General features: G+C 46.1%; 1 protein-coding gene across 16 annotated transcripts in view; it reads right to left on the minus strand.

The window, feature by feature from the left end:
- Positions 1 to 379: 379 nt before the first annotated feature.
- LOC122575120 (zinc finger protein 853-like) overlaps positions 380 to 27,690 on the minus strand; it is a 75,066-nt gene continuing 47,755 nt past the window's right edge. For 5 of the 16 annotated variants that reach the window (XM_043743655.1, XM_043743657.1, XM_043743656.1 and 2 more), the window contains 9 exons: positions 24,397 to 24,426; positions 18,681 to 18,840; positions 16,223 to 16,435; positions 15,905 to 16,027; positions 15,589 to 15,726; positions 14,955 to 15,152; positions 14,299 to 14,519; positions 13,927 to 14,080; positions 380 to 13,666 (listed from right to left, as the gene is read on the minus strand). In XM_043743655.1, coding sequence (XP_043599590.1) covers positions 13,545 to 13,666; positions 13,927 to 14,080; positions 14,299 to 14,519; positions 14,955 to 15,152; positions 15,589 to 15,726; positions 15,905 to 16,027; positions 16,223 to 16,435; positions 18,681 to 18,840; positions 24,397 to 24,426 — 1,359 coding nt within the window. In that variant the 3' untranslated portion in view covers positions 380 to 13,544. The remainder of the gene's footprint in view (positions 13,667 to 13,926; positions 14,081 to 14,298; positions 14,520 to 14,954; positions 15,153 to 15,588; positions 15,727 to 15,904; positions 16,028 to 16,222; positions 16,436 to 18,680; positions 18,841 to 24,396; positions 24,427 to 27,690) is intronic. The other 11 variants (XM_043743652.1, XM_043743649.1, XM_043743647.1 and 8 more) reach the window with 7 other exon arrangements.

The raw sequence follows: 27,690 nt of genomic DNA on the forward strand, positions 1-27,690 counted from the left end.
TCGGCACGCCATTTCTACGCGAATAGTAACTAAAGAACCGTAGTTTTGTATACGCTTGACGCGAGTGTGCGTGTACGTTTCGTTCTGTTCTTACTTTAAGCTTTAAGGACGCGTATGGCTCGAGAATCATCGGAGCCGTGTCACTAAACCACTAATTACACGATAAAACGACGAATCAATATGTAGTAACTAATCGTAAACTCTCTAGTTTGTTGCTCTCCATTCTTCGTTTTAACCAATTCTGACTAGCAAACATAACTCGACGCGGTGTTTGTATTCACCGATCTTTAACCTTCACTTTCGTTTAATGATAATTTTGACGGAAGTTTGTCCTAAATCCACCTTTCCCCCCGGTATTCCATGTATTTTGTTTTCTTTCTTTCTTTCTTTCTTTCTTTCTTTCTTTCTTCTCCTGCACCTCAAAATAGGAACTCGAATAGAGATCAGATGCAACGATACGATCTGTCTCTCGGTTCGTACGTACACGACGATCGGTGAATAAAAACGTCGCGAAGTGCAGTTGAAAAGTACGCAGGAGAATGCTTACCGTTCGGATGAATAAAACGATCGAATGTCAGTGTTCTCGTTTGAGGATGAATTAAAAAGTTTTACGTAAACGAGAATGCTTTTTTGTGCTATCTCCCGATTCAGGACACTGAGACTCGATTGACGAAAGTTGAATCGACACAAAACGCTGCTGATTATTTTTAGTTTTCCAAAGAGAAGAATGAAAATCGAGATGCTACGCTTCGAAATGCTGTTTCGTTTTCTCCCGGTACTCTTCCAACTCGAACGAGGACAATATGTACGATGTACATAAAAGAGACAAAAAGGAACGTATAACGCACGTGATAATGTATTTTTTGTCCAACTCCTCGATCGACTAACGCGCGTGATTATTCTTTAAAGAAGAAAAAAAAAAAAAAAAATATAGAAGAAAAGGACAAAGCGAGGATTTCTTTTCACGCTAAAAAGTAGTAGAAATAAAGCTTAACAAACGACGCGAGTTGTCAGTGGCATATAATTCTCAGTCGTGCGCGATGCTACGCGTTAAAATGAAAAATCGTTAAAATTAAAGGGAAGACATGGAAATCAAGATGAATTTTCTACTCAATTTTTCTTCGCATTTACGTAATTCGAACTATTTTGCGAATTAATTACGAGTTAATTACGAGTTAATTACGAGTAAAACAGCGAGAAAGACTGAGAATTTGATTGTTTAAAACGCGTTCCTTCAACACCCTACGTACAACTTTTACGTACCGGCTTCCTTCACGTATAAATAATAAGTCTACAAATAACATATAATATTTAACGAGTATAACTCTTTTTCTCTCTGTCTCTCTCTTTCTTTTATATATATATATATATAATATAAATATATATGCGTGTGTTCGTGTATACATACAAGTATGTATTTGTATATGTATGTTTGTATAAAAAAACATAATAAGGAAAACTAAAGAGAAAAAAAAGGAGAATCTCGAAACATGACTACTATTCTTTTGCTACCGATTCTTCGTCGATTCGCTTCTTTCATTTTTCATTTTACTGTTTTTTTTCCTTTTTTTTTTTCGTTTTTCTTTCAAGATTGCAATCGATCGACAGTGAGTGTAACATTATGGCTTGGATGATTCGAGCGAACTTGAACCGAGCTCGCGCTCTCTTTCTCGTTTCTCTCTAAAAAATACGCCTCCAATTGCCCTTTAGCAATTTTTTCGTTATAATCAACTAACCGTTATAAACTAGTAGCGGTAATAATAGCGATAATAATAATAATAATAATAATAGCGGTAGTAATAGCGATAATAATAATAATAATAATAATAATAATAATAATAATAATAGTAGTAGTGGATTAATCGCGGTATCAAAATGCTGGAACAGTGTGGCAGACCTTCGTGTCGCGTTTTGTTGTCCCGTCTTACCAGCGAAATAGGAATTGTTGTTGTCCGTCTCAAAAGGAGAAAGAGAGAATCGACACAACTTGGATGTATTTTTAAAACGCGAACGAGGATCCGCCTAGTGTCCTGGCTGAAAAGCGTGGATGGGCAGGCATTTTGCAGAATAAAAAAAGAAAATAAAATACGAATGAGCAATAACAATTTTTATCATCGAAGCTTTCGAAATATTCATTCGCACCGTACATCCATTTTCTAGGATTTTGAAAGTGTGTCGTTTTTGCTTATACAAGGATCGATCGGACTTTGGCCGACTTTTGATACAACGAAAAGAGGCTACTTGCTTTTGTCAACAACGCGGATATTTTTCCAGTATACGGTCCCACCGGCCCATTTCTTTTTCAGAATTCGTCCTCGGAATTTCATCGAAAAGATTTGTTTTTCCCCCCTACGCCAATTTCGATCGACAGGCCGCCGAGGTTCTCCGAGCTTCTCCGAGCTTCTCCGAGCTTCTCCGAGCTCCGATCTTTCGTACCATTTTTCCACGAGCCTCGTACCGATCGATTTCGATTCGACCCGGTTTTTCCTCGCGCTCGAACAACTCGCGATAAATAAGTACCGATCTTTTTTGCCAAACGAGTCAACTCGTTCACGGCTTTGTACCCTTTTTTGACTAGAATTGAATTTCGAATTGATGATCCGGACGAAAGCAGGCTCTCTCTTAGTGCCTTTCTCCGATCGTCTGAATTTGGACGGGCCGGTGGAACCGGAAGTGCGTCGATATAATTTGCCCAAAAGGGGACTTCGACCAAACTCAATCGATACCATTAAACCCGAGCACGCACATTTTCGTCGCATCGTGCTAGACTGCCGTTTTACCACCAATTGCTTCGCGGTTTCTCCGTAAGTTGTTCTCATCGGAGACGAATAGAAACGCGACGAAAACGGGCGCCGAAAATTAACAATAATCTGCGCTGTGTTACTTGATAACAAACTGTACGTAAAATGTCTGACATTTGAAACTTAACTCGTTTGCTTTTCATCGATAATCGACGCCAGCCGTGTGCCGCCGTATTTCTCACATTTTCCGAAATTTATTTACTCCGAACTTGAACTGATCAAGCGATAATTTCTCTAAAGTATTTGTTTTTAGTAAAGATTTCTTTTGTCATCCCGGGTAATACGTTTTCGTGTTTTAATCGGAACGAAACACAGCGAAACGCAAGGAATCGCAAGGAATCGCAACGAAACGCAACGAATCACGGTGAGTATTGCGTTTCGTTGTATTGAATTTTGTGAGAAAATTTGTCTCGAAATGGAACGTGTTTTAGTTAATGAAGAGGAGAACGCGGTATACGGACTGACGTCGCGTGAAAATCGTAACTGAGACGTGGCGAACAAATTTGAAACAATGCGTACACGTGAAACTGGGGGTTGGCACTGAGAGGATTACCCGTGGGTTGAGGATACGGTGAATGGGTTTGATCTGTAGGGATGGGTGGCGGGGTGTTTTGTATTGTGTTGAAAGCAACGTCATAAGTGAAGTAACTGAACGCTGCACTTGAAAGACTAATGAAAAACGGGGGAAACTTGAACGCCCGTAGCTTCGCGTTTCTTCGACCAACAAGCCACTAAGATTCCGATGTTTTCTGTATTGTTTCTCTGTTTCTCTGTTTCTCTGTTTCTCTGTTTCCAGGATATTTTCCGAGTGCCGTTTCACAGATCTAAAGATTTTCGACAGTTTCTCGTTGATAATACTGTACGCGTCGCGACGCTCGTTCAAGCACCTTCCGATCCGCGTCCGAGTCCCACAGTCCTTCGATTCACTTCCGTAGTGAGTGCCTGCGCGATTTATCGAATAAATGCGACGACGCTGTGTGCGGTCGCTGCTGTCCTTAGAATATAGAGTCGAGTACGTTTAATTAATAATTATGCGTGTATGCGTTACGGTTAACTGTTAATTAACTTGACTTGACAAATGGTTACGGTACTGTAATTAATTAATTATTATCTGTTAGTTTAAATATGTGTGACTCCACCGTACAATCGTCTCCCTTTCGCGCTCTCGCTTTCGCTCTCTCGGTTATCTTTCTCTCTCACCTATTCGGAGCATACAACGTACACGTTGCCTAAACTACGAACACTTAGTACACTTAGTAGCATATTTATTCTGTTAAATACTGATTGGATTTTGAGGAGAGGAATCGGCGGGGGTTGAGGAAACGAACGGCGGTCGGGTCGAACGGGTAAAACGTCGTAGGTCCCTCGTCTTGCCGATTGGAGTATCTTCTTCGGGATAATTTCGAATGTAATTTCGTCGAGTTACGATATGGATGGACCGCACGTTCATTCGAATTGCAAAAATGTTTTCGACGTCGAAAAGTTTGCGGGGGAATCACGTTTTTGTGTCGGATGTCGAGGGATGTTCCGAGGGATTTCCAGAGGAAATTGCGTACGAAATGAATCCGGTATTTCCGGTCGTTCCACTACGCGATTGGCGGTGGTGTACGACAAGATTGTAGACACTGAAAAGACCATGTGCTTCCTGTATACTTACTTAGTTAACTGTTTATTGCGGTACACTGTAATAACTGTTCTACCATAGTACTACTAGTTGTGAGTTATACTTGAAACGTCTGTTTAACTGTAACAGAAAACCCTGACGAAGGCACCCACTAAGCGGACTTTTACCTTTTTTCCATATTATCCTCGAAATTTCCCTACATACGTTCTATCCTATCGTTTCTAATTACTTGTTATACTTGAAAGCGTCGAGTACGAGTTTTCGTAACATTTTCTAGATTCGAGCAAAGAAGCTTTGGACTCGGTTTTTCTCCTCGGACGCGTATACGGCGGGTTGTAAATGGGGTTAGGGTAAAGAAAACACATTCTCGTGAACAAAAATTTGGAGAATATTTTGAAAAGAGTATCGACTCGTCGTGAAAACCGAGAAGCGTCGAGGCTTCCTCGGATCGCAACGACGAGCCAGCACGGTGGGTTCGCACGTTCGTCGTCGACGATTGTTTTACCGATTGGCGTCTCGATCGATGAAATTCGCGGCACGTTACTACTCTGCTGGAGTCTCAGCATATTCGTAAGAAAATGTTGTTGTCTCGTCGTCTTTCCTTTTGAAACAGTCCCGTTTAGTTTTGTCCCGATACGTTGGTCAAAGTGCCTGAAGATGATCAAGACGATGGACAAGAAAATTTCGCTATACTTTGTCCTTTCCATAATAAATCGAACATGAAGTTTTCCACGTTGCCAGAACGTTTAAGCTCGTGTTAAAGAATATTCTAGAGATTTTGGGTTTTTACTTGGAACTCCGGGGGATGGTATCGCAGCCTCCATTTCTTATTCGCACGATTAGAGTTCGTCCGTCAAGAACGCATCGTGCTCCGACAAGTATGTTATATTATCTCGCGGACGAAACGGGACGAACGACTCGAGAAGGGCGAACGGCGAACGGCGAACAGCGAACGGCGAACGGCGAACGGCGAACGGCGAACGGCGAACGGCGAACGCAAACCCACCGTCTTATCAGCTATGCCTCTTCATTTATATAGTGGACATTGAAACAACTTATTCCGGTTTTTAATCACGGAGGCTCGGTCAGGGACATCGCGTGAAAACGCAAATGCCGCCGAGGCGCTCGCACTGCTAGACTGTCGGTTTTATCATATGCTGCGCACTTACGATACACACTGCCACGAATATACACATACGTCTTTGCCCCATCTTCTCGCATGGATCGATTAGCGCGCGACCGTACGTGGTATATTCGTTGTGAGATTATTTCATTAAAAAATTAAAACCCGATCGAAAACAAATCAACGGTTTTTGCTTGTAAAGCCGCGAATTTGAACAACGGCTCTCCTAATGCCGTTGCTACTTGCTAGGATGGTTATTACACTGGTTTCTGTACGTGGGACAGGCGTTTCTCTTCTTTTCTACCTAGTATACCAATACCGTAGTATACTCGAGGCGCGCCATCTTTTTCGTTCAACGTCCATCTCTTGGCACGTTTTCTTACACCTTTGTTCGTTCGTTTGTTGGTTGGTTGGTTGGTTGATTGGTTTTCATCGTTTCTTCTTTACTACCAAACATTGTCGGTTCGTATGGTGGCCCGCCTCGATTACCAGCCTGTCCACACTCGGTTCTTTGATTTTCTTTGACATTCTTCAACGAAGGATATGTCACGTCACATCCGGGTTTATTAACGTCAATTCCGGGATGCATGGTGTGACGTCAGCGTACGAGACGCAAACGCCGTTTCATCATCGGTTCTGCATCCAAACGTATGCCAAAGGCCGCGAATTTTGCTTCGGTTTTCGTGCTGATTTTTCTTCCATCTTTTTTTTCTTTTTCTTTTATTTCATATGTCTTTTGAATCAATTGCTTTTTGTATATCAACCGTAAATCCTCGTTCACTTGCGCTCGAAACGATTCCTTTCCGCTTGAAAAGCGAGAACGGATCGCTGACGATCCTCGCGTGCATCTTTTCAAACGGATCGGTAGTAAACGTTCTAACATTTTGACTTTTGGTTTCCGCAATGCGTTTGAAATATTTTAACGTTCGTGGAAAAAGTACCGTAAAAGGCCGAATCGTTCTGGTTTTTTGAATGTCTGCTGCTTTTTTTCGACAATTTACAAAATCAATTGGCTTTACATATCCGTAGCGTGTGTAATCAAGTGTACAAAGTGTAAAGAGTGTATAGAGTGTAACACGTGTAGAAGGTGTGTATGGATTGGTGCATGCGCCAGGCGCAAGTGTGTCGGCCGTACTATCGGCAACGGACGTGGACGATTGTACAACCTGTGTATGGAATGTGTGTGAGCGCGCGGGGTTGCACGCTCGAGAACCAGGGCAACTTTGATTTTACTCGTGTATTGGCCGAGATCGCGGATCCTCCGCGACGATTCATTCCCGACGTCGCGTCACGGTGAAACGCGGGCCTCGGTTTTGTCTTCATCTTGTCGTGTGCTTGTCTGTGATTCTGTCAATTGTGCAATTGTAAACTGTTTGCTCCTTGGCGAGAATACCAATTTTACCGCGTGCCATCCATCGAAGAACTGGCGACGCGGATTTTGCGTTTGATTCGTGAGGTCGAGTCGTATTTGTGAGTGTGTATGCACTGGGAGTATACACCAGCGCATCCGGGCTATGGCATTTTTTTAGATTATTTAAACATTTAGCAAATTTACATGAAAGAGATTAAGATTATGGGTAAGGGCTGGTTTTGCAGACCACGTGCTTGCCCCTGCTCGTTGATTTTCATTTCACCAGTTTTCTCCTCAACGTTTTACCGCTTCTTCTGTCGCGTTTAACACTTGACGGTTCGTTCGTCTACTCGTCGTGCCATTTTCTTCTCCTTTCTTCTCTCTATTAATCACACTTTCCATCGTCCATCGTTCGCTCTGCCACAGCTCTGTAACGCTGTTCTTGTGACGCGGCGTGTCGAGAGCCGGCCACTTGGACGACTAGTTGCTTTTCCTTTTCCTTTTCCTTTTCCTTTTCCTTTGCCTTTGCCTTTGCCGAGTCGGACTCGTTTCTTCCATCTTCTTTCTTCTCTCTTCTTCGCTGTGTCCCTGTGCGTGTACGTGTGTGTTGCGACGCGACACGTCCTATCGCGTAGCTACAGTGATAATAGCGACATCGATAATAGCGACAGTGGTAATAGCGACAGTGGTAAGCTTGGTTGAAAATCCGGCAAAGGTAGACGCGTTGCGCCACCGGCCCGCTTACGAGTTACGGGCATATGTAAATCAATATATTTGTAAATTATTTTTTTGTGATTTTTTTGCCGGCACGCCTACGACGGCGAGCACGCCATTTTTTTTTTTTATTTCGTTATCTTTGCTTATCATTCTTCGATTACAGAACATACACTACTAGAGCTATTGTAACTTGCTGTGTGTTTTGTTTAATTTTTAATAATTATGGTACACGTTCGCGGGGCACGGGCCGGCGCCTCGGGAATAATTCCTCCTTCTCGCGCGGGGATGTGATGTGTGCGGGGGAGTTGAGTCGGCTGCCCCTTTTTCTTCTACCGATTTTGCATCGTTTACTGTTTCTTTTTTTTTTCTCTCTCTCTCTCTCTCTCTCTCTCTTTTCTTTTCTATCCTCTTTCGACGTTTTTACCATTCTTTCTTTCGTTGTTTCACGTTCAATGAAAAAGCAACCCTCGGCGCACGGCAGGATGCACCGGTGAAAAGCTTGTCGCCTCGGAATCCTTTCACGACTACCATCATGAAGGATCTCGACGTTGTGCTCTGCTGCTTGTGTTTATTTATGTATTGTTGTTGTTGTTAACATTTTCTTACTTTTGATAATGGCGATAGTGATGGTGAAAAGTGGTGATGCTGTTGCTTTTTTTAAATCTCTTCGTATCATCTCCTCCGCTCCTATTTTCGTGCACCATTATTTTTTTGATGATTTTTCTTTTGTTTTTTTTTCCTTTTTGCCGTTTGCTTGTTTTGTCGAGGGACCGTAGAATCGTCTTTTTTATCTTTATTTTATACCTCTTCGTTTGTTTTGCAAAGGTGATCCGCTGCATAAATTTTTCGATCAATTTCTTCTTCTCGTTCCTGTTTGTCTATGTCCAAATGGCATTTTTAAGTCGCGTTTTAATTTTCCTTTCGGTGCGTTTCGCTTCGTCAGATGATTACCGAACGTGCGCCTGATGTTTGCCTAATTCCGAATTTCCATCATCTGGCCGCGAAATGTCCGACATTTATCCGCTCGTTCTACTTGACTTTGTAACCGAATGCCGCGATATCTGTATTTCGATAGTGGTGCGCCGCACCTTTGCCGAAACAAACGAATCGTTCGCGCCGGAAACGTTGAATGCCTTTGGAAAAAAGTGTTGTTCGCGTTCTCCTACGTATATCGTTAAGAAAATTTGTCGGAAAAATTGTGTTCGCCAAACGTTTGGTCCCTGTCTTAATTTGGAGGCTAGTCGGTGCCGGTGGTGCGAGTGTGTGAAGAATTGTGTTGAGGCTTACTTATCTATCCTATCGTAGCTGTACAATCCATCGCAATGCTGTGTGTATGTGAGCGTGTATGTGTAACTGTGTGGGTGTATCAGTGTCGAGAAAAAAAAATTTCCCGATCAGCGACGCCCATTTTGGAGAACGTTCTTGCTCAAACCCCCCCCTTCTTCTGCATGTTGATTTTCGCCGACGGTATTGTTTGGCAAACGGGTTGTACAAGGGCGATCACCAACGACCAGGCGTACACCGATGACGAACAGAAGCATTGGTTCGATAAAAACGATTATCGTTGGTTGCGTGAACGAGGTGTATGCACTCGTCCAGCTTTAGGTATTTACATAGAAACTAACCCTATTTCGCATTATGTACTTGATTTAAGTTTACCAGTAAATTCTCAGTTTATGCTTGTGATATCAAGGTGTATTTACATACTACTTAATCCGAGGAAAAAACGCCCTGTAACGTAAAAATTGTTGTAATAAGAACGATCAATGATCGACCCACATGCACACTACCAAGAACTCGAGGTGACCTTTCCCTCCTTTCCCTTTCTCTTTCTCTTTTTCTTTCTCTTTCTCTTTTTCTTTCTCTTTCTCTTTTTCTTTTTTGCACATTCCAAAGACACAGGTACGTAATCGTTTTTGATTTGCTCGTTTGTTCCATTCGCACTACCATCTCGGTATCAGATTCGAATCGTACAGGGGAAATAGTTGGCTTCGGATCGCGCTTTTCAAAGCTTTCGAGACGATCATGTTTCTCGAATGGCGCAACCGGTGGCAAATCCTTCGAGTTCCCGGTCGCGAGGCGAGTGCAATCGTTAAATGTAGCTTTGACGATGAATCTTTTTAGCAATCTTTTCTTCTCTCGACCCAGATGGTGAAAAAGCCTGGCTATCCGGCGGCTTCTCGGCGCGTGTCTTTTACGTTCAACGAAGATGACGACGTTAGGCTACTTTCATAATTGGCGAACAAAGGGGTTAAAAAGGGGGATCCCCTGAAGAGAAACGGAGTAGTTGGGATACAATTCGGAGTTGAAGAATTTCCTTTTCGCGATCTTCCAAATTTTTCTTCCATCTTTGCAATTTCTATTCTCTCTTTGCTGTTCCTTCTTTTTTCTTTCTTTCGTCGTTAGGAAGGTTCACTTTCGAAATTAACAAGCTCGAGGACAGGAAAATTACCTTCTCGTTCGTTCTTATCTTTGCCTCGGGATACCCGGAATTAGGAAAATCGTTCAAAGGATAGAAGCGATCATGGAGTTAATGGGAATGAAAAGTAGAAAAGTGGAGGAACGGGGGAAATTCGTACGAACCGGTCACGGAACGAAAGTCTCGTCGAGAATCTCCGAAGGGCGGGATCAACAACAACAACAACAACGCGGTCGACGTACGATGTCACGGGGAAGAAAAAATTCGGCACGCTACCATTCGTTTCCGCACTCTTCAGTCCACGATTGCCAGTCGAAGAAACGAAGAAATCGAACGTGTCGTAGGTGAATCGTCGTTTGAACGATATCTTTTGGATGATATTTTTGTTTAGAATTTTCTTTTGGACCACCTCTTTATCGTTTTTCGCACTAGTTTTTTTTTTTCATTCCGTTTCTCTCTCTCCCACCCTCTCTCTCTCTCTCTCTCTCTATATATATATATATTTTTTTTTTCCCTTTCTCGTCGAACAAATTTCACGTTGAATTTCGAATAACCGTCCGCATCGGTTCTCATTTTAAACGAAGATTCGAGTTGGAAGAGAGGAACGCGTTTCTTTTTGGATGCGCGTGTGGTTTTTCACGGTCTAACGTTTCGTTTCATCTCGTCTGGTCTGGCCGAAAGAAACCCCATCGAAAGTACGGACAGTCCGGGAGTTTCATAAAAGGTCGGGAAAAGGGGAATCGGGGTCGAAATTGATGGGGCATTACAAAGAGGTATTTAGGAGTTAGGGGTTGGCCCGAGTCTCTAAAGTTCGCTCCACGGTCAAACCTACGGACTTTCTATATATTCTTCTTCTTCTCCTCTCCCTCGTCATCCTCATCTTCGTATTTCTTTTTTTCAATGATCCACCTCTGTTCTGCTTCTCCTTCTTCTTCTTTCTAAGTATTGCGAGAACGTAACGGTATATTGCAAGTAAAAGTTCGAAACGACGCAAGTATTTTTACGCGTTCAGATATATACCCGGAAATAAAAAAATATTTCGCTTATAACGATCACAGGACCTCAGATTACCTGAAGCACGCCACTCTAAAATCTCTCATTCGCTTCATTCTCGCACTCTCTCCTCCTTGATGCTCACGAAGCATTCTCTTTCGCGCAGCTTCTCTTTCATTCAACCGCGTGCCCTTGCACGTACGCGACAATTCCAAGGCCGTTCATTCACGAAATCTTGCACGTGCTCTCTTGCTCCCTTGCTCTTTCCTCATTCTCCCGTCTTTCTCCCGTCTCTCTCCCGTCTTTCTCCCGTCTTTCTCCCGTCTTTCTCCCGATCTTTCTCGCGTGTGCGCATTCTGGCATCTCTCTCGATTCTCGTCTGCGTCCCTTCCATTCTTTCGTCGGCGTGGCTCTTGGCTCGATCGTGTACCACTGCCCGGGCACGCGCTACCCATTCATTCGATTTTCTCTTTCGCCTAATTTATCCTAGTCTCATAGACCCTATATCTATTATTTATAATATTTATATATATATATATATAATATATATAATATTTAGCATTTAGTTTTTTTTATTTCTCTCTCTTCATCATCATTTTTTTATCTTCATCTTTCTTATTTTCACCTCGTTCTTCGTCATTTTTCTGGTGTGCTCGTTTCACGAAAAATGCTCCCGTACACTCTCACGATTATTCTTTGAAAATGTGCACGTGTAGTACATCGAAAGGAGGGGGGCCCGTTCCTCGGGCCCCCGTCCCATCCCATTCCATCGTGTGAATTCTTTTTTCGTTTTGTTTCCATCGTACACTCCAGACTCTCTGTATGTATATATAATATATATAATATAACTGTTTGTAATAATTATATTTTGTTTGTTCGCTTACGAGCTAATAGTTTTCGTGCTGCCGATCAGCACAAGTTGCGCGCATTTTTATATTCTTACGTGTAGTAGATTTTTATTTCGCGTGTATAATTAGGTGTGTTGGTGTTTAGTGTTTCTGTGTAACAAGTTTTCGTGTTCGTTTCTCTCTGTGTACTCGTGTATCACTAAGGTAGTCGACGGGCGACGGCGAGTACCACTCGCCGTGCCGCGTCGCGCCGCACGATTTCGCGGATCAGACCGTCCGTTTTTCTAACTTGTTGCGCGTTTGTCCGATAAACGGGAAGGGGATAACGTGTACGCGTATTTAACCAACGAACGTACGAGGATTAGCTGATCCACCTGGCCGCGTTTACGCACATATCAGACGCGTTGTTTCTCGCTTAAACGTTACGGGAGCTAAGATTAAGGGACCTTAAACTGGTTTCTAGGTATGTATATATGTATATATATAGTTTAGTTTGTTGAGCCTAGACCGGCCGCTGCAACGAGCACGATTGCTTGTCGCCTATCCAGCTTGCCCGAGTCTACGTTTGGCTCTTGTACTAAAAAAAACCATAGTACTCTAGCGCAACCTGAAGTCACCTCTTGACTCGAGGGACGACGACAAGGCGCGCGTCGGTTAGCAGTTTCGTTCGATATATTATGGCACGTTTCAGGGCTGATGTGGAACAGCGGTTGTAACAATGCGTCCTGAGAATTCTGACAGAGCGACTCAACGAAACAAGCAATATCGCTCGAAAGAGAAAACCGGCGAACCGTCCTCCGACGAGCGACGGCCCTCTCGTTCGGCGAGCGTCGTCGTTCTAGGAACTCTAGATCCAGGACTCGAGTAGGAACAACGTGATCCACGCGAAGAATCGCGTGCCGCTAGAAAATCATTGCCACCGCTGTTCTCGTCACGCACCGTCTAACGGATTTCTAGATACGTATGACCGTTATCCTGCCCTCCTTCTTCGTTCTCTCGAAGATAGGAGTTTCACGATTGGCTCGACCACGACGATCTCTTCCAATCGTCGCGCGTTCACCGAGTGAAAATAGGATTTTTCTCGAGAATCTGAAAAACGATCATTCTTCATTTTTCAGACTCTTAATTAGTTAATTTACTGAAATAATTCGTTTCTACTGCTGAGACAGGAGTAATTTCGCGGATGACCTCACTTGGACGCCTTTTATATGTTAGAATCGACGTAGAAGACGATAAACGGTTCGCACTGTTCATCGTCCGTGTACGTCGTTCTCTTTACACGTTGTCAGAGTTACCGATCATATCGTCGGCCTTCCTCTTGATACCACGATCTTCAGGATGCTGCTGCTGCTGCTGCTGCTGTTGTTGTTGTTGTTGGTGTTGCTGTTGCTGCGATTGATGGTGGTGATGCTGCTGCTGCTGCTGCTGGTGGTGGTGGTGGTGGTGATGCTGCTGCTGCTGCTGCTGATGATGTTGCTGTTGCTGCTGCTGCTGATGTTGTTGTTGCTGCTGAAGACCGATGCCAGACGAACCTTGCTGTTGTTGCTCGTTGAGAGTTATTGAACGTTCAGCGCCTTGAAGAGGTTGCTGATTGAGTCTCTCAATTTGCTGCAGGCCCGTCTGATCCGACGTCCAAGGGGTCCACTCGTCTCAGTAGTAACTGAATTTTCATGGTTGCTGATTGTTCTGTTGATTGACGACATGCTGGAGAGTGAAACTTAGGGCTCGAGGATCACCGTGAAGCCTCAGGGCCTGTTCTAATCGCTGCTCTTGTAATCGCAGCGCTTCCCCTGCGAAAAATGTTGACGGTGTTACGTTTTTTTTTACCATCTTGGAGTTGCAGATGGATTAATCAAAGCGTTTATAGGGGATTTAAAGGTGTAAGAGGGCACGCAACAGACAGAATATGGCGCTCGTTACGATATTCAACGGATAGAACGAATCTCCGCGTACGTTGCATTTCTTCGATCGTCTTCGTAAATTATCGAAATTTGCGTAAACTTTCGAAGTCTCTCTTGATCACGATGCATAAAGGTGTACGTTGACTCACCAAGGTCAGGCGGTAAGGTATCTTGTTGAGACATCTGCTGGTTCGTGTGATGTCCAGGCATGCCAGAGGTGCTGCCTCCGTTATGCTGTCCCAAATGATGCCTCACGTCACCGCCAACCGCGGAACTGGCTGCCGCCGCTGCAGCCTGCGACACCTAATATCGTGGCACGAGGAACGTATTATCCATTTAATTCGATCGACGACGACGACGACGACGACGGAGAAGAAGAAGAAGAAGAAGAAGAAGAGGAAGGAGGAAAAGAAGAAGAAGAAGAAGAAGAAGAAGAAGAAGAAGAAGAAGAAGAAGAAGGAGGAGGGAAAGAAGAAGAAGAAAGAGATTGAACGAAATCGGGAGGCAGAAGGCGTACTTACAGCCAGCCTGAGCGCGGCTTCGGCTTGAGAACGCAGTAAGGCTTCCGCCTGGTGCATTCTCAGAGTCTGTTCTGGTCCGGTTGCTTGAACTCCCTGTTGTTGCGGTCCCGTTGATCCTTGCGCACCACCGCTCATGTCACCGTTGTTTCCCATCCTCATTGCCGCCGCCAGGGACGCCATGTCCACCGGTGATAGATTCGGCGACACTGAATTTTGTAAACCTGTCGATCGTAAATCAAAGTCATCTCGGAGCGGATCGAACATCGCCACGGCGATCGATTCACTCGACGCGAGTTTTAATAATCTCGTTTACACGCTTTGCGTGCCATCTGGCTCTAAATCGGTCAATTGTCGGCGATCGATAGCCGTTTTAAGATGGAGAGTGCACGCTATGCGTCGTAGATAAGCAGGAGTAACGTAAAAACGGAAAAATATAATTATAAATCAAAGTTTATCGGCAATGGTTGTGTGTAGAACGAACGAAGCGTATGTATGTTTCTGCTGGAGCGTCGTGACTCGTCGGCTCTCGATAAGAGCGGTATCGACGGCCTTGGCGTCGAGCCGACACAAGCGTTTCTATCGCGACGATTCCTTGGACCGATCCGGTCGATTAATCGATCCGTAATAAGAGTAGATCGCGCTTAGACGATCCTTACCCGCTGACACAGCGGCGGCCATCACTGCCATACGTTGTTGTTGCGACTGCATCTCGTCGTGGTATTGTTGCGCGGAGCCTGGTTGACTTCCTGCTCGTAGCATCTCGCTCAGCTTGTTGCCACTCGGCCCCGGCGACGCCATATTGTTGTTGTTGTTATTGTTGTTGTTGTTGAGCAGACCGGTACCTGCGCAAAAGTCTGCTCTCGTTAGTACGCTTGACGGTGGATTTTCAGGATGGTGGGTGTGAAGTCGCGCTACACAAAACTATGATCTAATCGAGTTGTTATTATATTCGATACATATGTACGTATAAAGAGAGACGAGATTATAAAACGGAGTGAGCTTGAGCGTTCGTACGACGAAATTACTCACACAAGAATTCGTAGATGATTTATTTTACCCAGATAAAGCGTAATAATGTTTACTACAATACACAACTCTCGCTGTGGTATTTCGAAGCTCGGCGATTGCTACTTAGAGCGTATTATAATGATACATTTTTCGACAAACGTGTATGCGAAAAGGTTGTTGGTTCGATGTTAAGATTGTCTACTCTAAGATATTCACGACACTCTAACGATTATTCCAGACGACCATTTGCAAGAAGACGAGGAACAAGATCGGGGAGCGTACCAGGTTCACTACCGGCCGACGATAATCTTCCGTTTCCACTGCTGCTGTCCGAATGAGCCGACGGCGAAGGGCACATCGGCGGTTGTTGCAAATTTTGTGGTCCGCCTGTTTGGCTTCCCAAAACACCCAATCCCGCACCTGTACACGAGAATCGTACATGTGGTTACGATGGTTGTCGTTTTCTGATCGTTGTCGCATCGTTTTCCTATCGTTTCTGCGTCGTTATCGCATCGTTCTCGCATCGTTCTCGCATAGTTTTCGCATCGTTTTCGCATCGTTTCCGAGCTAAACAAGAAATTACGATAACACCTCATACCTAGACTCGAAGACGCAAGGATTTCTCTCTCCCGCCTCTCGGCGGCGGCGCGACTTAAAACGTATTGCGCCGCAAACTGATGCTTGGGGTCCATCCTCATGTGCTCCATGTGACTCAACAAACCTTAACAGCAAAGTAAATCGGTCTCGATAGAGTCTCGGTTAGTTGGACAAGGCTTAGATACCGATCAAACGAACGTACGATAATGCCATTGAAACGAAACTGATAATACACGGCAAACACGAAATCGATAAAGAACGGAAAATGTAATAAGCATGATTGATACATGATTTCTGTAAAACGAAGGATTATACTTACCGCTCTCATGAGTGAAGACGGCTTGGCACACCGAGCACGGCCACATCCTGAGGCTTGTGCTAAGTTGACTGGTCTCAGGATGGCAGGCCAAGTGTTTCCTAAGACTACCCTCGTTGACGTAGTGTTTTCCGCACACTGGACACGGGTGGTTGGCGGTCCGTCGCTTCGCTAGGTAAACCCCGGCAACGGAGGTTGTGCAGTCAGCGGAGGGAACAATAGGGCGACACAATTTCAAGGTCAATGCTAAGCAGGATAAAGCTTCCCAAGGAACGAAAGCCACCTCCTCCATCATCATCATCATCATCATCATCATCATCATCATCATAATCATCATCATCACCATCATCATTATCATCATCATCACCATCATCATCATCATCACCATCGTCATATCACCATCATCCTTATTATCATCCTTCTTCGTTCTTTTTTTCTTTCATTATCATCATCATCATCATCATCATCATTATCATCACCATCATCTTCATCATCATCATCATCATCATCATCATCCTCCTTCTCCTCCTCCACCACCTTATTTCTCACGCATTCGCGTGTACATACGCGCGTACGTACGTCGACATTCCAGTCGACCTCGAAGGCGAAGGGAGAATCCTTGCAGACACGGATAGCCGAGGATCAGGAGAGCACTGACCTCGGACGCACCGCGCGCTGCTTCTGCCGTTGCTGGCTCCCTTTCACGAGCGAGGTCGTCGGCCCAAAAACCAAGATACAAACGCACGTACGCGCGCTTGCACGCTTATAGACGCACAAAGAAAAGTTCGACGAATCTCTCTCCCTCTCTCTCTCTCGCTCTCCCTCTTTCCCTCTTTCCCTCGCAGTCTTTTTCCCTTTTCCTCACCTTGCGGCGGAAATTTCGTTCTTTACCATTCAGTCCGTTTCTTTTCCTCCGTTTCTCCGTTTATATATTAATACGTTATATATTTCTATATTTCTATATCACTGTCATCTTTTCTCGTTTTCTTTTCACGTATATGTATATATATATATGTATATATATACACATATATTCGTATATATATATATATGTATCGGTAATTGGTATCGTCCTTACGGACTGTAGCAGAAAATTCTATGTCTGTTACGTTTATTTTTCTATAACGTTGCATTTCAGACGAAAGATGGGGGGTTATTTACGTCGTGTACGTATCTCTGTCATCACTATGAGAAAAGACACCAGGTCGATACTGGCACTTTGGCTTTTTTCCGTAGTATCTGTTACTTAGAAAATGATGGAGGAAACAAGACACGACGCGTTGGAAAAAACGGCATGCGGTTTCGTAAAGAGATTCTCATTGACTTGGCGCACGTCGATCGTTCTTCTCTGTACGTCTATCTATACGTATGCCCACACACTTAACAGAACACGCACAAAAGTCGGAACGAGACACCCTTTTGAAGCACCGGTTTTATATTAGCGAATAGTAGTACGCAAAGTATTAGTTGGGCGAGTGCGCTAAGTGCTACACCCCCTTTTTCCGTTGAGCGAAACAGTACGAAGAAGTGACAGGACAATGTGTGCATATCGCCCGCGCCAAAGCAAGTTCTTAGGTGGGGAATGTGAAACGTACTTAAATACTAAGGACGAACCACCCCTCGTGTCTCGAGGAGCGATCGTTCCACCTCTCTCGCTTTCTCTCTCTTTTAGGCTTACTCGCAATTAAGGGGCACCCTCGTTACGTCTATCTCCGTTCTTTCTTTCTCCTTGGCGGAATTCTCGCGAGAAACCCTCGTTAGCTTGGTGTGTTAGAAAGGACGGACGGACGGACGGACGGACGGACGGAATCCCCAGCAAAACTCGGAGACCACGGGGAAGAGCCGATCGTAGAGAACTCGAAAACCTCTTGCGATTAAACCTAATCTTAATCTAACGGAAGAGATCTATCACTTTGTTCGTGCGCAATTCTATGCGATTCTCCAAGCAGAGCACATACACGTATGTGCATATGATTTGGCCGTTAACAGGCCACTCTACTCGGAAATGTACGGTGGTTAATGGTGCCGCGGTTAATTCGAGTTTTCCAGATTTCTGCAGCGACTCGTGAGCGCCGATGCATCGGATCGTCTTTGCAATTTCATCGATTTTCTCCAACGGAGCACACGGTTTTCGTTCGACGGAGTTGACCGATTGCACGAACAAGCGGCTCTCGTGTACGCGCGCGTCCCCATCGTCTACGAGTCGTTCTCCACCGTGGTGTCTCCCAGAAACGGAAGCGCAAGAAAAACTGGATTATCGCGCCGGAATAATCGTGCGTTAGTCGACAGACAGATATATTGGTAGCGTTAGTGCGTAAAACAGATAGAAGACGCGTGTGTTTACCCATGTGCGATACCTGTAAGTATATGTGACAGAGGGACAGAGAGAAAAAAGCAAGGAGAAAGAAAGAAAGAGTGAAACGGACGAGGTCGAGGGTGCTCGACTATCGTAGATACTTACTGGCAACGCCGGAGGCATTCGGATCCTTGTGGGTGTGCTTCATGTGCTCCATGAGAGCTTCGCCACCGAGGAAGAGTTTGTGGCAGACGGGGCAGCTGGTTGCGTTCGGGCCGCCGATCAGGGCGGCGTGTTGCTGGAACACAACACGCTGTTGCAACTCCTTTTTTGGGGGCCGGAAGAAGAGGAACCGGAAGCAGGCACACGCGGCGCACCGGTAGAGAGCCGACCCACAGAATACCACCACAGAGTCGCGAACCAGAAGCGCAGGACAGGCAGCGCACAGAACAGAACGATTGACCAGTGAGAGTTAGGATACCGATTTACCGCCGCCACCACCAACTACATTTTTGCAAAAGGGCATTCGTATCGAGTGTCTGGCAGAGGGGGGGGGGACATTTAGGGCAAAGATTTGCACAATGGGTGGGTATATCGAAGGGTAGGTGTCGAAGCTGACGTATCGCCAGTTGTATCGTTACGTAGGATCGTTGCAAGGAGTTGGATTTTTTGCGTGGTCGCGTTGCGACGGCAGAGACACTAAGTGTTTCGGCCGCAGAATCATGGAGTGTGAGTGAACGGATGGATGGGCGACGGACACCAGGAGGAAGGAGGATGGGACGGAGAAAGCAAAGCCCAGACAGACGAATTTATAGAAGCGTGAGGTCCGGAGAACGATCGGAACGAATGAACGTGATCGAGAGCAAGGATTCTGAAAAATAAGGTTGACATTTGAAAGAAGTAGAAGAAGAAACGAAAGAAGAAAGAAGAAAAAGAAAAAAGAATAAAGAAAAAGAGAAAAAGAAAGAAGCCACAACTTTGATAGATGATGGATCTCCGATTGATCTCGCACGACCTCACAGTTGAACGGGTATGCAAAGCATAGATCAAATGACTAGCTACGATACTACGACACAATTGCGATGGCCTTTGTCGCAGTTATCGGTTTGATCGTCGATTGGTAATTGTTGCAACGCGTTTCTTTGCATCCGATATAATCGAGGATTACGATCGACGACGGCTGACAAAGGCCATCCTTTAAACGGATAATATGAAGAGAGTAATGAACGAAATTCGACGTCCTCGTTGCAAGTATCTGTCTTCGTCATTGGCGACCTCGTGTTAGCTACAATTTCGCGGTCGTACGGTATTGATCATTCTTTCTCTACATTTTTTTTTTTTTCTCTTGCCATCTCATCTTATTTCTCTCTCTTTTCTCTCTCGCACACGCGAAGGTCGGTTTACGCACACGAGGCGGTAGGGGCACGCGCTGAGGAAAAACATGGCGGTCAACCTTGCTCGAAAGAGTGCTTAAAACGGAGAGAAAAAGAATACGAAGAGGGAGGAAAGAAGAAGGAGAAGGTGGGAGGAAGGAAAGGCTAAAACGAGACCAGACGGCAATGACCCGAAAGTTTTGGGGTCTTTACTCGGCTCGTTCCTTTCTTCCTGCCAATCCTCTCCCCGCCGTCGTCGTCGCCGCCGCCGCCGCCGCCGCCGCAACCGCCGCCGCCCCCCTCCCCCTCTCCACTTTGATGCACACAACGCATCCTCCTTTTTTCATCTCCTCCTTCCTTCTCTTCTCCTTTTTCATCGCGGCGAGTCGTCCTTCTCCCTTTCTTTCATTCTTTCGTTCTTTCGTTCTTTCATTCTTTCCTTCCCCCTCTCTCTGCCTGTCTCCACGGAACCGAACCGAACCGACCCGAACCCGTGACTTTCTTTTTTTCCGGACCTGGGACAACCGCGACCGAGTTGAGACCGTCAACCCAACGAAGAAGAGCCCCGAATCTCGGGCAGGGCCACCAGTTTAAAATAACACCAGGCGTCGTTGACCCACGTTCAGCCTTTTTCTTACGAATACGATACCTTTCCCCTTCCGAGTCTTTCCTCGTATCGCTAATTTTCCGCGAATATTATTTCGCCTACCAGTCGTTTCCACGTTTCCTAGCCTCTTTGTACCTACTTTGTTGATACTTGTTTGTCGCTGATATACGCTGACTTTGTACTTTGCTAGAATCTTGTCTAAATCCGGCCGATCTACTTTTCGTTCGAGATAAACGATATAGAGATCTTAATTGGTTGAGATATTTACACCTGGTTCGCGAAGGCTTGCTTGACCTCTGGGCCAATCGGCGGCTGGAACAGCCAGCGAAACAAAACGGGAGAAAAATATCGCGACAAGGAAGGTTGGTGGACGTGTTGCGGCGTCAATGAACCCAAAGTTTAGAGGATCCTTGCCCTCCTCTTCCTGCCCAGTAAACCGCCTCTTCTTTTTGCTCGCGGAGAAACACCCACGCTCGCTTGCAATCGTCGTGTTCTTCTTTGACGATAGGCGATATTCTTTCCAAGGCACGCCTCCCGGTTGTTTTTGACAGGCCAAAGCCCCGGCGTCCTTCTTTCTTCCCGGACCTAGGGCATTCTCGAGCCGGTTGAACCGATACACCACGAAGATGATGCTGTACGTCGACGTCGTCGACGCTGCCGTTGCCTCTGCCGCTACCTCTGCCTCTGCCTCTGCCTCTGCCTCTGCCTCTGCCTCTGCCTCTGCCTCTGCCTCTGCCTCTGCATGCAAGTTATTCTCGGAGGGAGGCTGCGGTCCGTAGGTTCGACGCCCCGACCTGGCCCAACTGGAAAAAACCGGTTTCTTCGTTGCGCTCTTCCTTTTTTGCCTGCATCCTCGCTTTTTGCACCGCGAATACCTCGACTCTCCTTCTGCTACCCGCTCTCTTTCTCTTCGTTCCTTTTCCTCGCGCTCTCTGTCTTTGTCCTTCCTCTCTTTCTCCGCGTCGATCTTCTCTTTTCTCCTTTCTCTTTGCACGCTGGTACAGGAGGAGAGTGGTGCAGCGTGGGCGAATCCCCAAGGGACTTTATGATTCGCCGTGACCAGATTCATCTCTGCTCGGCTGTACGCGGTTGCTGGCCGCGAGCTCAGCACGCCTATTCCCAATTCCACGTTTCCTGGTCCCTCGAACAGGCTCGATGCGTTTCAATTGATTATCGCGAGATTGAATATCGCGTTGCTGTCAATAATCTCGACTGTATCGGAAGCTTCGTTTTGTTGGTTTACTGATAGTAAAGTATCGTTTCCGATAGACAGGACAGCCTCGTTACATCGTTTCTTTTCTTTTTCTTCTTCTCCTTATTCTTCTTCATCTTCTTCTTCTTCTTCTTCTTCTTCTTCTTCTTCTTCCTCTTCTTTTGCAACGGCGATGCTGTTTAAATCGCATCTTTGTCGTCTCCGCTTCTTCCAGCCTAGCTATTTAGATAGAGTTATTCGTCTGGTCAAACTCTTTGGTGTGTTTAAAGCCAAGCTCTGGCCAGGGAGTGGCGTAAAAAGGAAGTGGGTGTGAGCACACGCGTAGCGATGCGTGACGCTAGGCTCGATGGAGCCATTTTGTGTTCACAGAAAAGGGACCATCTTTGATCGGCTGGAAGAAAATCAGCGTGAGAATGACGATCCGTCGAGTTTTATCGTATTCGCTCGATAGTCGGGACGTAGCTCCTTTTATTTCACGCGTTGTCCTTTGTTCGTTGTCCCTTTCTCTCTCTTGCCTCTGCCGATATCGTCTCGGTATTTCGCATCTCGATAAAAGTTTCGCAAAAATCGAAGCGAAACGAGCGACGCGCGGTTCCCTCTGTCTCCTCGGACTAAAGTGATAAAATCCGAAGGTCATTCACGAGGCGCGCAATTCTTTTCGCGTCATTTCTCTCTTTTTTTTTTCCAGCCGTCTCCTTTCCTTGGCTTTTTCAGCCGCAACGAGGCCGCGAGCCTCGCCGACAGACAACCTTCGTACGATACTCGGTTACACCAACGAACGAAGTCTGTAAAAGATATTCGTTGACCGGTCGTCGTCTTGCTCTTTCAGTGTCGGTTCCTTCGGTCTGATACTTGGAAACGGTTTGTTTCGCAAGCCTCACAAGTTATCGTATATTCCCTCCTCTCTCTATAATTTTTCTTCCTCTCATCTCTTTCTGCTCTTCTTCTCTTTTTCTCTTTTTCCGCTTTTCAGCTTTTTCTTCCCTCGGAAATACGAGAATCACGTGGCCGAAAGAAAGTCCTCGAACGACGATTCGTTAGGCTCGCACGACTATTGCAAACGTATCTGACGTTGTTGCTTGATCCGATACCGCCACGTTTCGTTGGCACGAGAAAAGGTACACGATTAAAAGAGTATGACGCGATATGAAATAATCCGCGGTGGGACACGCGTGATTTCTTTCATTTAAGAACTGTTTGATTTCATTCCCTTTCTCCCTCTCTCATTCTCTCTCTCTCTCTCTCTCTCTCTCTCTCTCTCTCTCTCCAGTGGTCTATTTTCTCTTTTGTGCCACCTATCGCATATTGCTGCAGGCCGACGCGTTTTTTGGCGTATCACGCGCTGGTAATCCACGGGTTATGAGTGTCCGATCACCCCCGAAGAGCAAAAGGAGGAAAGGCGAGCGGGGTTCCAGAGAGAGAGAGAGAGAGAGAGAGAGAGAGAGAGAGAGAGAGAGAGAGAGAAAGAGAGGAGAAAAAAAGAAAAAGAAAAGAGAAGAAAGAGAAAAACGCAGTTACCGGCGAAGGGTTGAGGATGCAGCTTCACCCCGCTCCCCCCGTGTTGTACCAATAGCAGTTTCGACGCGACCCTCCAACGTTTTCGTTACTACGAGAGAGCGAAAAAACTCAGGGGTGTTGCACAATGGGCAGAAATCCCACCCCAGCCGAATCGGAGCGGGAATGATTTCATTAGGTTTCGGTCGGCGATGGAGTAGCGTTGTGTGTACGGTACCGAGACAGAGAGAGGAGAAAAAGGGGGCCCGCTGAGGCGGAGACTGTGCAAAAAAATTAATATCGAGGGGGATCCGAGGCCGGGGGAAGGAAAAAAAAAATGGTCGGAATAGACGAGAGGAGATCTCGTTGATTCGAGCTAGATGGTTGGGGCTCGGTGTTCTCTCGGTGGCGCGAGAGAACGATGCCGCGAGAAAACGGTACCGCGAAAAACAAATACGTCGAAACTGCTCGGAGAAAGAAGTTTCGGACCGAATGGCCCGGTTTACGAGACGCTTCGCCACGAAAGGCACGCGTCCCACTTTTCTATTTTAACGCCGTAAAAGAAGCAACGAACGACGAGGTCCTTCTGGAGACTCGCCAGGCAACGATGTCGCACCGGCCAGGGAAGTTAGCGTTTGGAGGCGCGTGGCTAACACGCGGGGGAGTCGATCGGTGTTACCCGCAGCGATGGGCAAATGGTTTGATCAGAAAACGCGTACATGTATAGGAGCATGTGTGTAAGAAGTAGAGATTGCGTGCATCCTGTTTCCCAGGCGATTGGCAGGCTTGGATCGAAGGACGACTCTTAGACCGTACTTGGCGAGGTATTAAGCACACAGGGCGCCACGAACAACGCGAGCGTGAACGTTTCTGTTGATATCGATGATAAGATGGAGAAAGATCGGAGTCGTTAGATCGTGCGTATCGAGGCTCCTAATGTAGCCAATTATCACGGAGGATGCAGAGGACGTGATCGATTAACGAACGCCAGATACTAGACAGGTGGAGAACGTATATCGAATTTCCTCGGAGTTTCATCGAGTTTAGGGGTGAAAATCGATGGAAAGAGAGCGAGCCGCGGTTTCCTCGTTACTGTCGATGGACAAATGAAACGTGAAATTTTGCAAGCATATCGGAATTACACCCGAAAGGAATTCCCATGGGCTCTGCCGCATTTTGACCCGATCATTTTACCTTTAATCGTTGCCATGGGTACTTGGAACACTGCGACAAAGAGAGACCAGCATGAAATGAAGATCAATTTACATTAATTCGAGACAATTAAATATCGTTTAGATTCAGTTGCATTTTTCAGAATGCCCACATTCCAACGTCCCTTGCTTGATACAAAGAATATAAACAAGCGTTTCGTTCGCAATTCGACGGTGCTTTTACGCGCATTGCAATGTTCTGCCGGCTGTTCCGACGGCTGTTTCGACGGTGAAATTTCGGATCATCAAGTCGCGGTCAATTTCTCGATCGAAAGAAGAGAAGGAGAAGAGAAAGAAAAAAGGAAAAATATAAGAAAAGAAACAGCGAGAGAGAAAAAAATGTATATAAAAGATAGGGAAAGCAAAGTTAAAGAAGCAGCGTAACGGACGCGGCGCGGCACGGTTTTTGAAACACGGAATGAATCCCCGTGGCGAGAGGAAAAATAAATCTAATGGCTAACGAGTTTTTACCGAGCTGCGCGCTTGGGCAATTAAGAAGAGGGTAGAGGGGCTCGATGGGAAGAGCCCGGAGGTGAGTCGGAAGAAGGTCGAAGGTACGAGAAAGTACGCCAGCAGAAAGGGTTGTATCGTGTTGCACGACATTCAACCCCTTGTACCGCTAAACTACGGATAAATACGAAGGCTCTGTGCCACGCAAAAGTGGGTAAGACGTGACGGAGAAGCAGCGAAGAAACCACAGACACGGGCGAGTTCGCAGTGCTTTGACATTTTGTCGCGTCTATGTACTTTTTCTCTCGTCGCGTTGAAAAAGACAGAGGTGCTCGACCGAAAAGGCGAAACGAGGCAGGCGGATACGATCTGTTTGACATTGATTTGCTCGAACGGCGTCCGAACGGCGTCCGAACGGTGTCCCTGCGTCGATTGATTGTCGTCTAGCGGCAAGCCTGCGAACGCGTAAAGCTCGCGTGAATCGGAAGAAACATCGGCCCGTTCTTCGGCTGGCTCGAAACAAAGAAAGGGATAACACAGTTCATAAGACGCACGAAGGAAGCGTAGAGGGAGGAAATCTAAGTTTCTACGGCTGGCTACCGATCGTTCCGTGTAATACATTTACGCTCCGGCCTATTATAATATCGTACTCGGAGTGTATTGTCTTTCTCGGCCGGGATAATGTTTCGCCGACACGCCAGGCCTCGACCCAGAGTGTAACTCTTTCGTTTCCCCTTTCTCTCGCTCTCTCCTACTTTCGCCTCTTCTTTCTCTTTTTTTCTTCTTGCCGTTTTAGACAACGATCCATTAGCTATCAGGGTAGTTGACGAAGGGACGGGACTAGATAGCCTGGAATAGCGAAAACAATTTCAAGAAATCTGCCCTGGCGAAAATTCGATTAGCCGCGCAAGATGGGCTCGAGCTCTCTCTCCATTTGTTTCGTTTCGTTTCGTTTCGTTTTATTTTCACCAGGCGGACCAACTCTGTTTCTGTCGCGCTGGCGGCTTTTAATTACTTCTCTGCACTCTCTCGCAAGATTTCCTCTCCGTGTTCCTGCTCGTGTTTCGTGTTCGTGCTTCTTCCTCCTCCTCCCCCCTACTCCTCCCCCTCCTCCTACTGCTCCTTCTTCTTCTTCTTCTTCTTCTTCTTCTTCTTCTTCTTCTTTTTCTCCTGCTTCTCCTCCTCGTCCTCCTTCTCCATCCACTAGTCGGTCGTCTTCTTCCTCTTCTCGGTTTCTTTTGAACCGGGACTCGCGCGCTACAAAGACGCGCGCTGAACGCGGGCTACTTTTAACTCGAGCCGTTTTCATCCCCTCGCACCGACTCGCGAAACGCTGTATCTCTCGTTATTTTATTAAACGCGTTTGTCGGTGATTGTCGGCGACGAACACGAGTTGCGCGTGTACACCACCGCCCTCGTAGGTGGAAAGTCGAAACCCTGGGACGGTTCTCGTGGAGATTTATCGGGTCACGGAACGGGGGAAAGAAGCCGAACGCTTTAGCCAAGGATTAGCTTTCAATTAAAAGGATCTTGACGAGCGGAGCGTGTTAAAAGAAGGATATTTATTGCCCAGGAAGCGGCGTGTAACTCGGATTACGATCGCGTGGCTCTTTGGAAGCACCTGATTCCTCGCCGTTTTACGAAACAGGCGTTAAGAAGGTTCTGGATAGAAAAACGCGTCTCGGTTCCTTCCTTCCTTCCTTCCTTCTTTCCTTCCTTCCTTCCTTCCTTCTTTCCTTCCTTCCTTCATTCATTCATTCAAAGATACCGAAGCGTTGCTGTCGCGCGTGCCGATGGACAAATCAAAGCGTTGGCCAAATCAATCAGACTCGACGCTATGGAGGGCGACCCGCGTAAGGGAGGACTCGACGATTCTGTCTGTACTCGCTAGAATGTCGTTTGTACGTCGATCGTTAGAGTATCAATGGAGCGAATAATCCGTTGGAGTTTACCGCTTCTTCTTTTAGACCTTACGAGCTTACAAGGAGATTGTCAGTTTACGACTGGTTACGCAACAGGCTTGGTCTAATTGGACAGGGTAAAAAGAATCCGATTGGTTCTTCACTGTGGCGAAAGAAGCGCGAGAAGCGCGAGAACACAAGCAAAGAGAAACAAGAGAAAATACCGAGTCACGGACGGCTCGACAGATGCCTTCCCACGTTTTTTCGTCAAGACATGTGCCTGGCGCGGCGAAAGGGTTGAGAAATTCAGTTGGCCGAGCGAACCGGGCAAAAAACCACCCCACGGTACAAGATTCCTCTGGTAATCGCTACGTGCCGCGATTCACTGCCAGGGGTGAATTCGATTAAGCGTCGGGGACGCGATCTTCCTTCCAGATGATTCGATTTTTTTCTCTTTGTCTCTCTCTCTCTCTCTCTACGTCCGATCTGTAATGCACGTTGCTTCCCCCGGCATTCGCGGTTTTGTTCTCCAAACGGGACTGACGCGTCAACGAGCACCGATCGTTGGTCGTGTCCCGTTGCTCCTTAAACGACGATTTCTCGAGTCACGGTGGCTCGTTGAGTTCGTACGTAAACGAACGTCTCGATGCTTGCTTCTTCTTGGATGGTTTTTTTTTTCTCGTCGAGTCGTGGCTTGCTACGGCCGTCGTTGGATGAAGATCGCAGTGACGATATCGCAGGGACGGTTAGCGATCGATAAATGGGCGACAGAATGAAGGCGTGTGTCGAACGAAGGTTGGCCTGTATCGCCCTGCGAACTGCCGTTCAAAATTCGAAGCGGCTCGTCGGTGAAGAAAAAAAAAGAAAAAAAAAAGAAAAAAAAAAACGGAACAGAAAACCCACAACCAAAGCAGTCCCAAGCGTTA

The sequence above is a fragment of the Bombus pyrosoma genome, linkage group LG14 (assembly GCF_014825855.1).
Source record: "Bombus pyrosoma isolate SC7728 linkage group LG14, ASM1482585v1, whole genome shotgun sequence".
Lineage (NCBI taxonomy): Eukaryota > Metazoa > Arthropoda > Insecta > Hymenoptera > Apidae > Bombus > Bombus pyrosoma.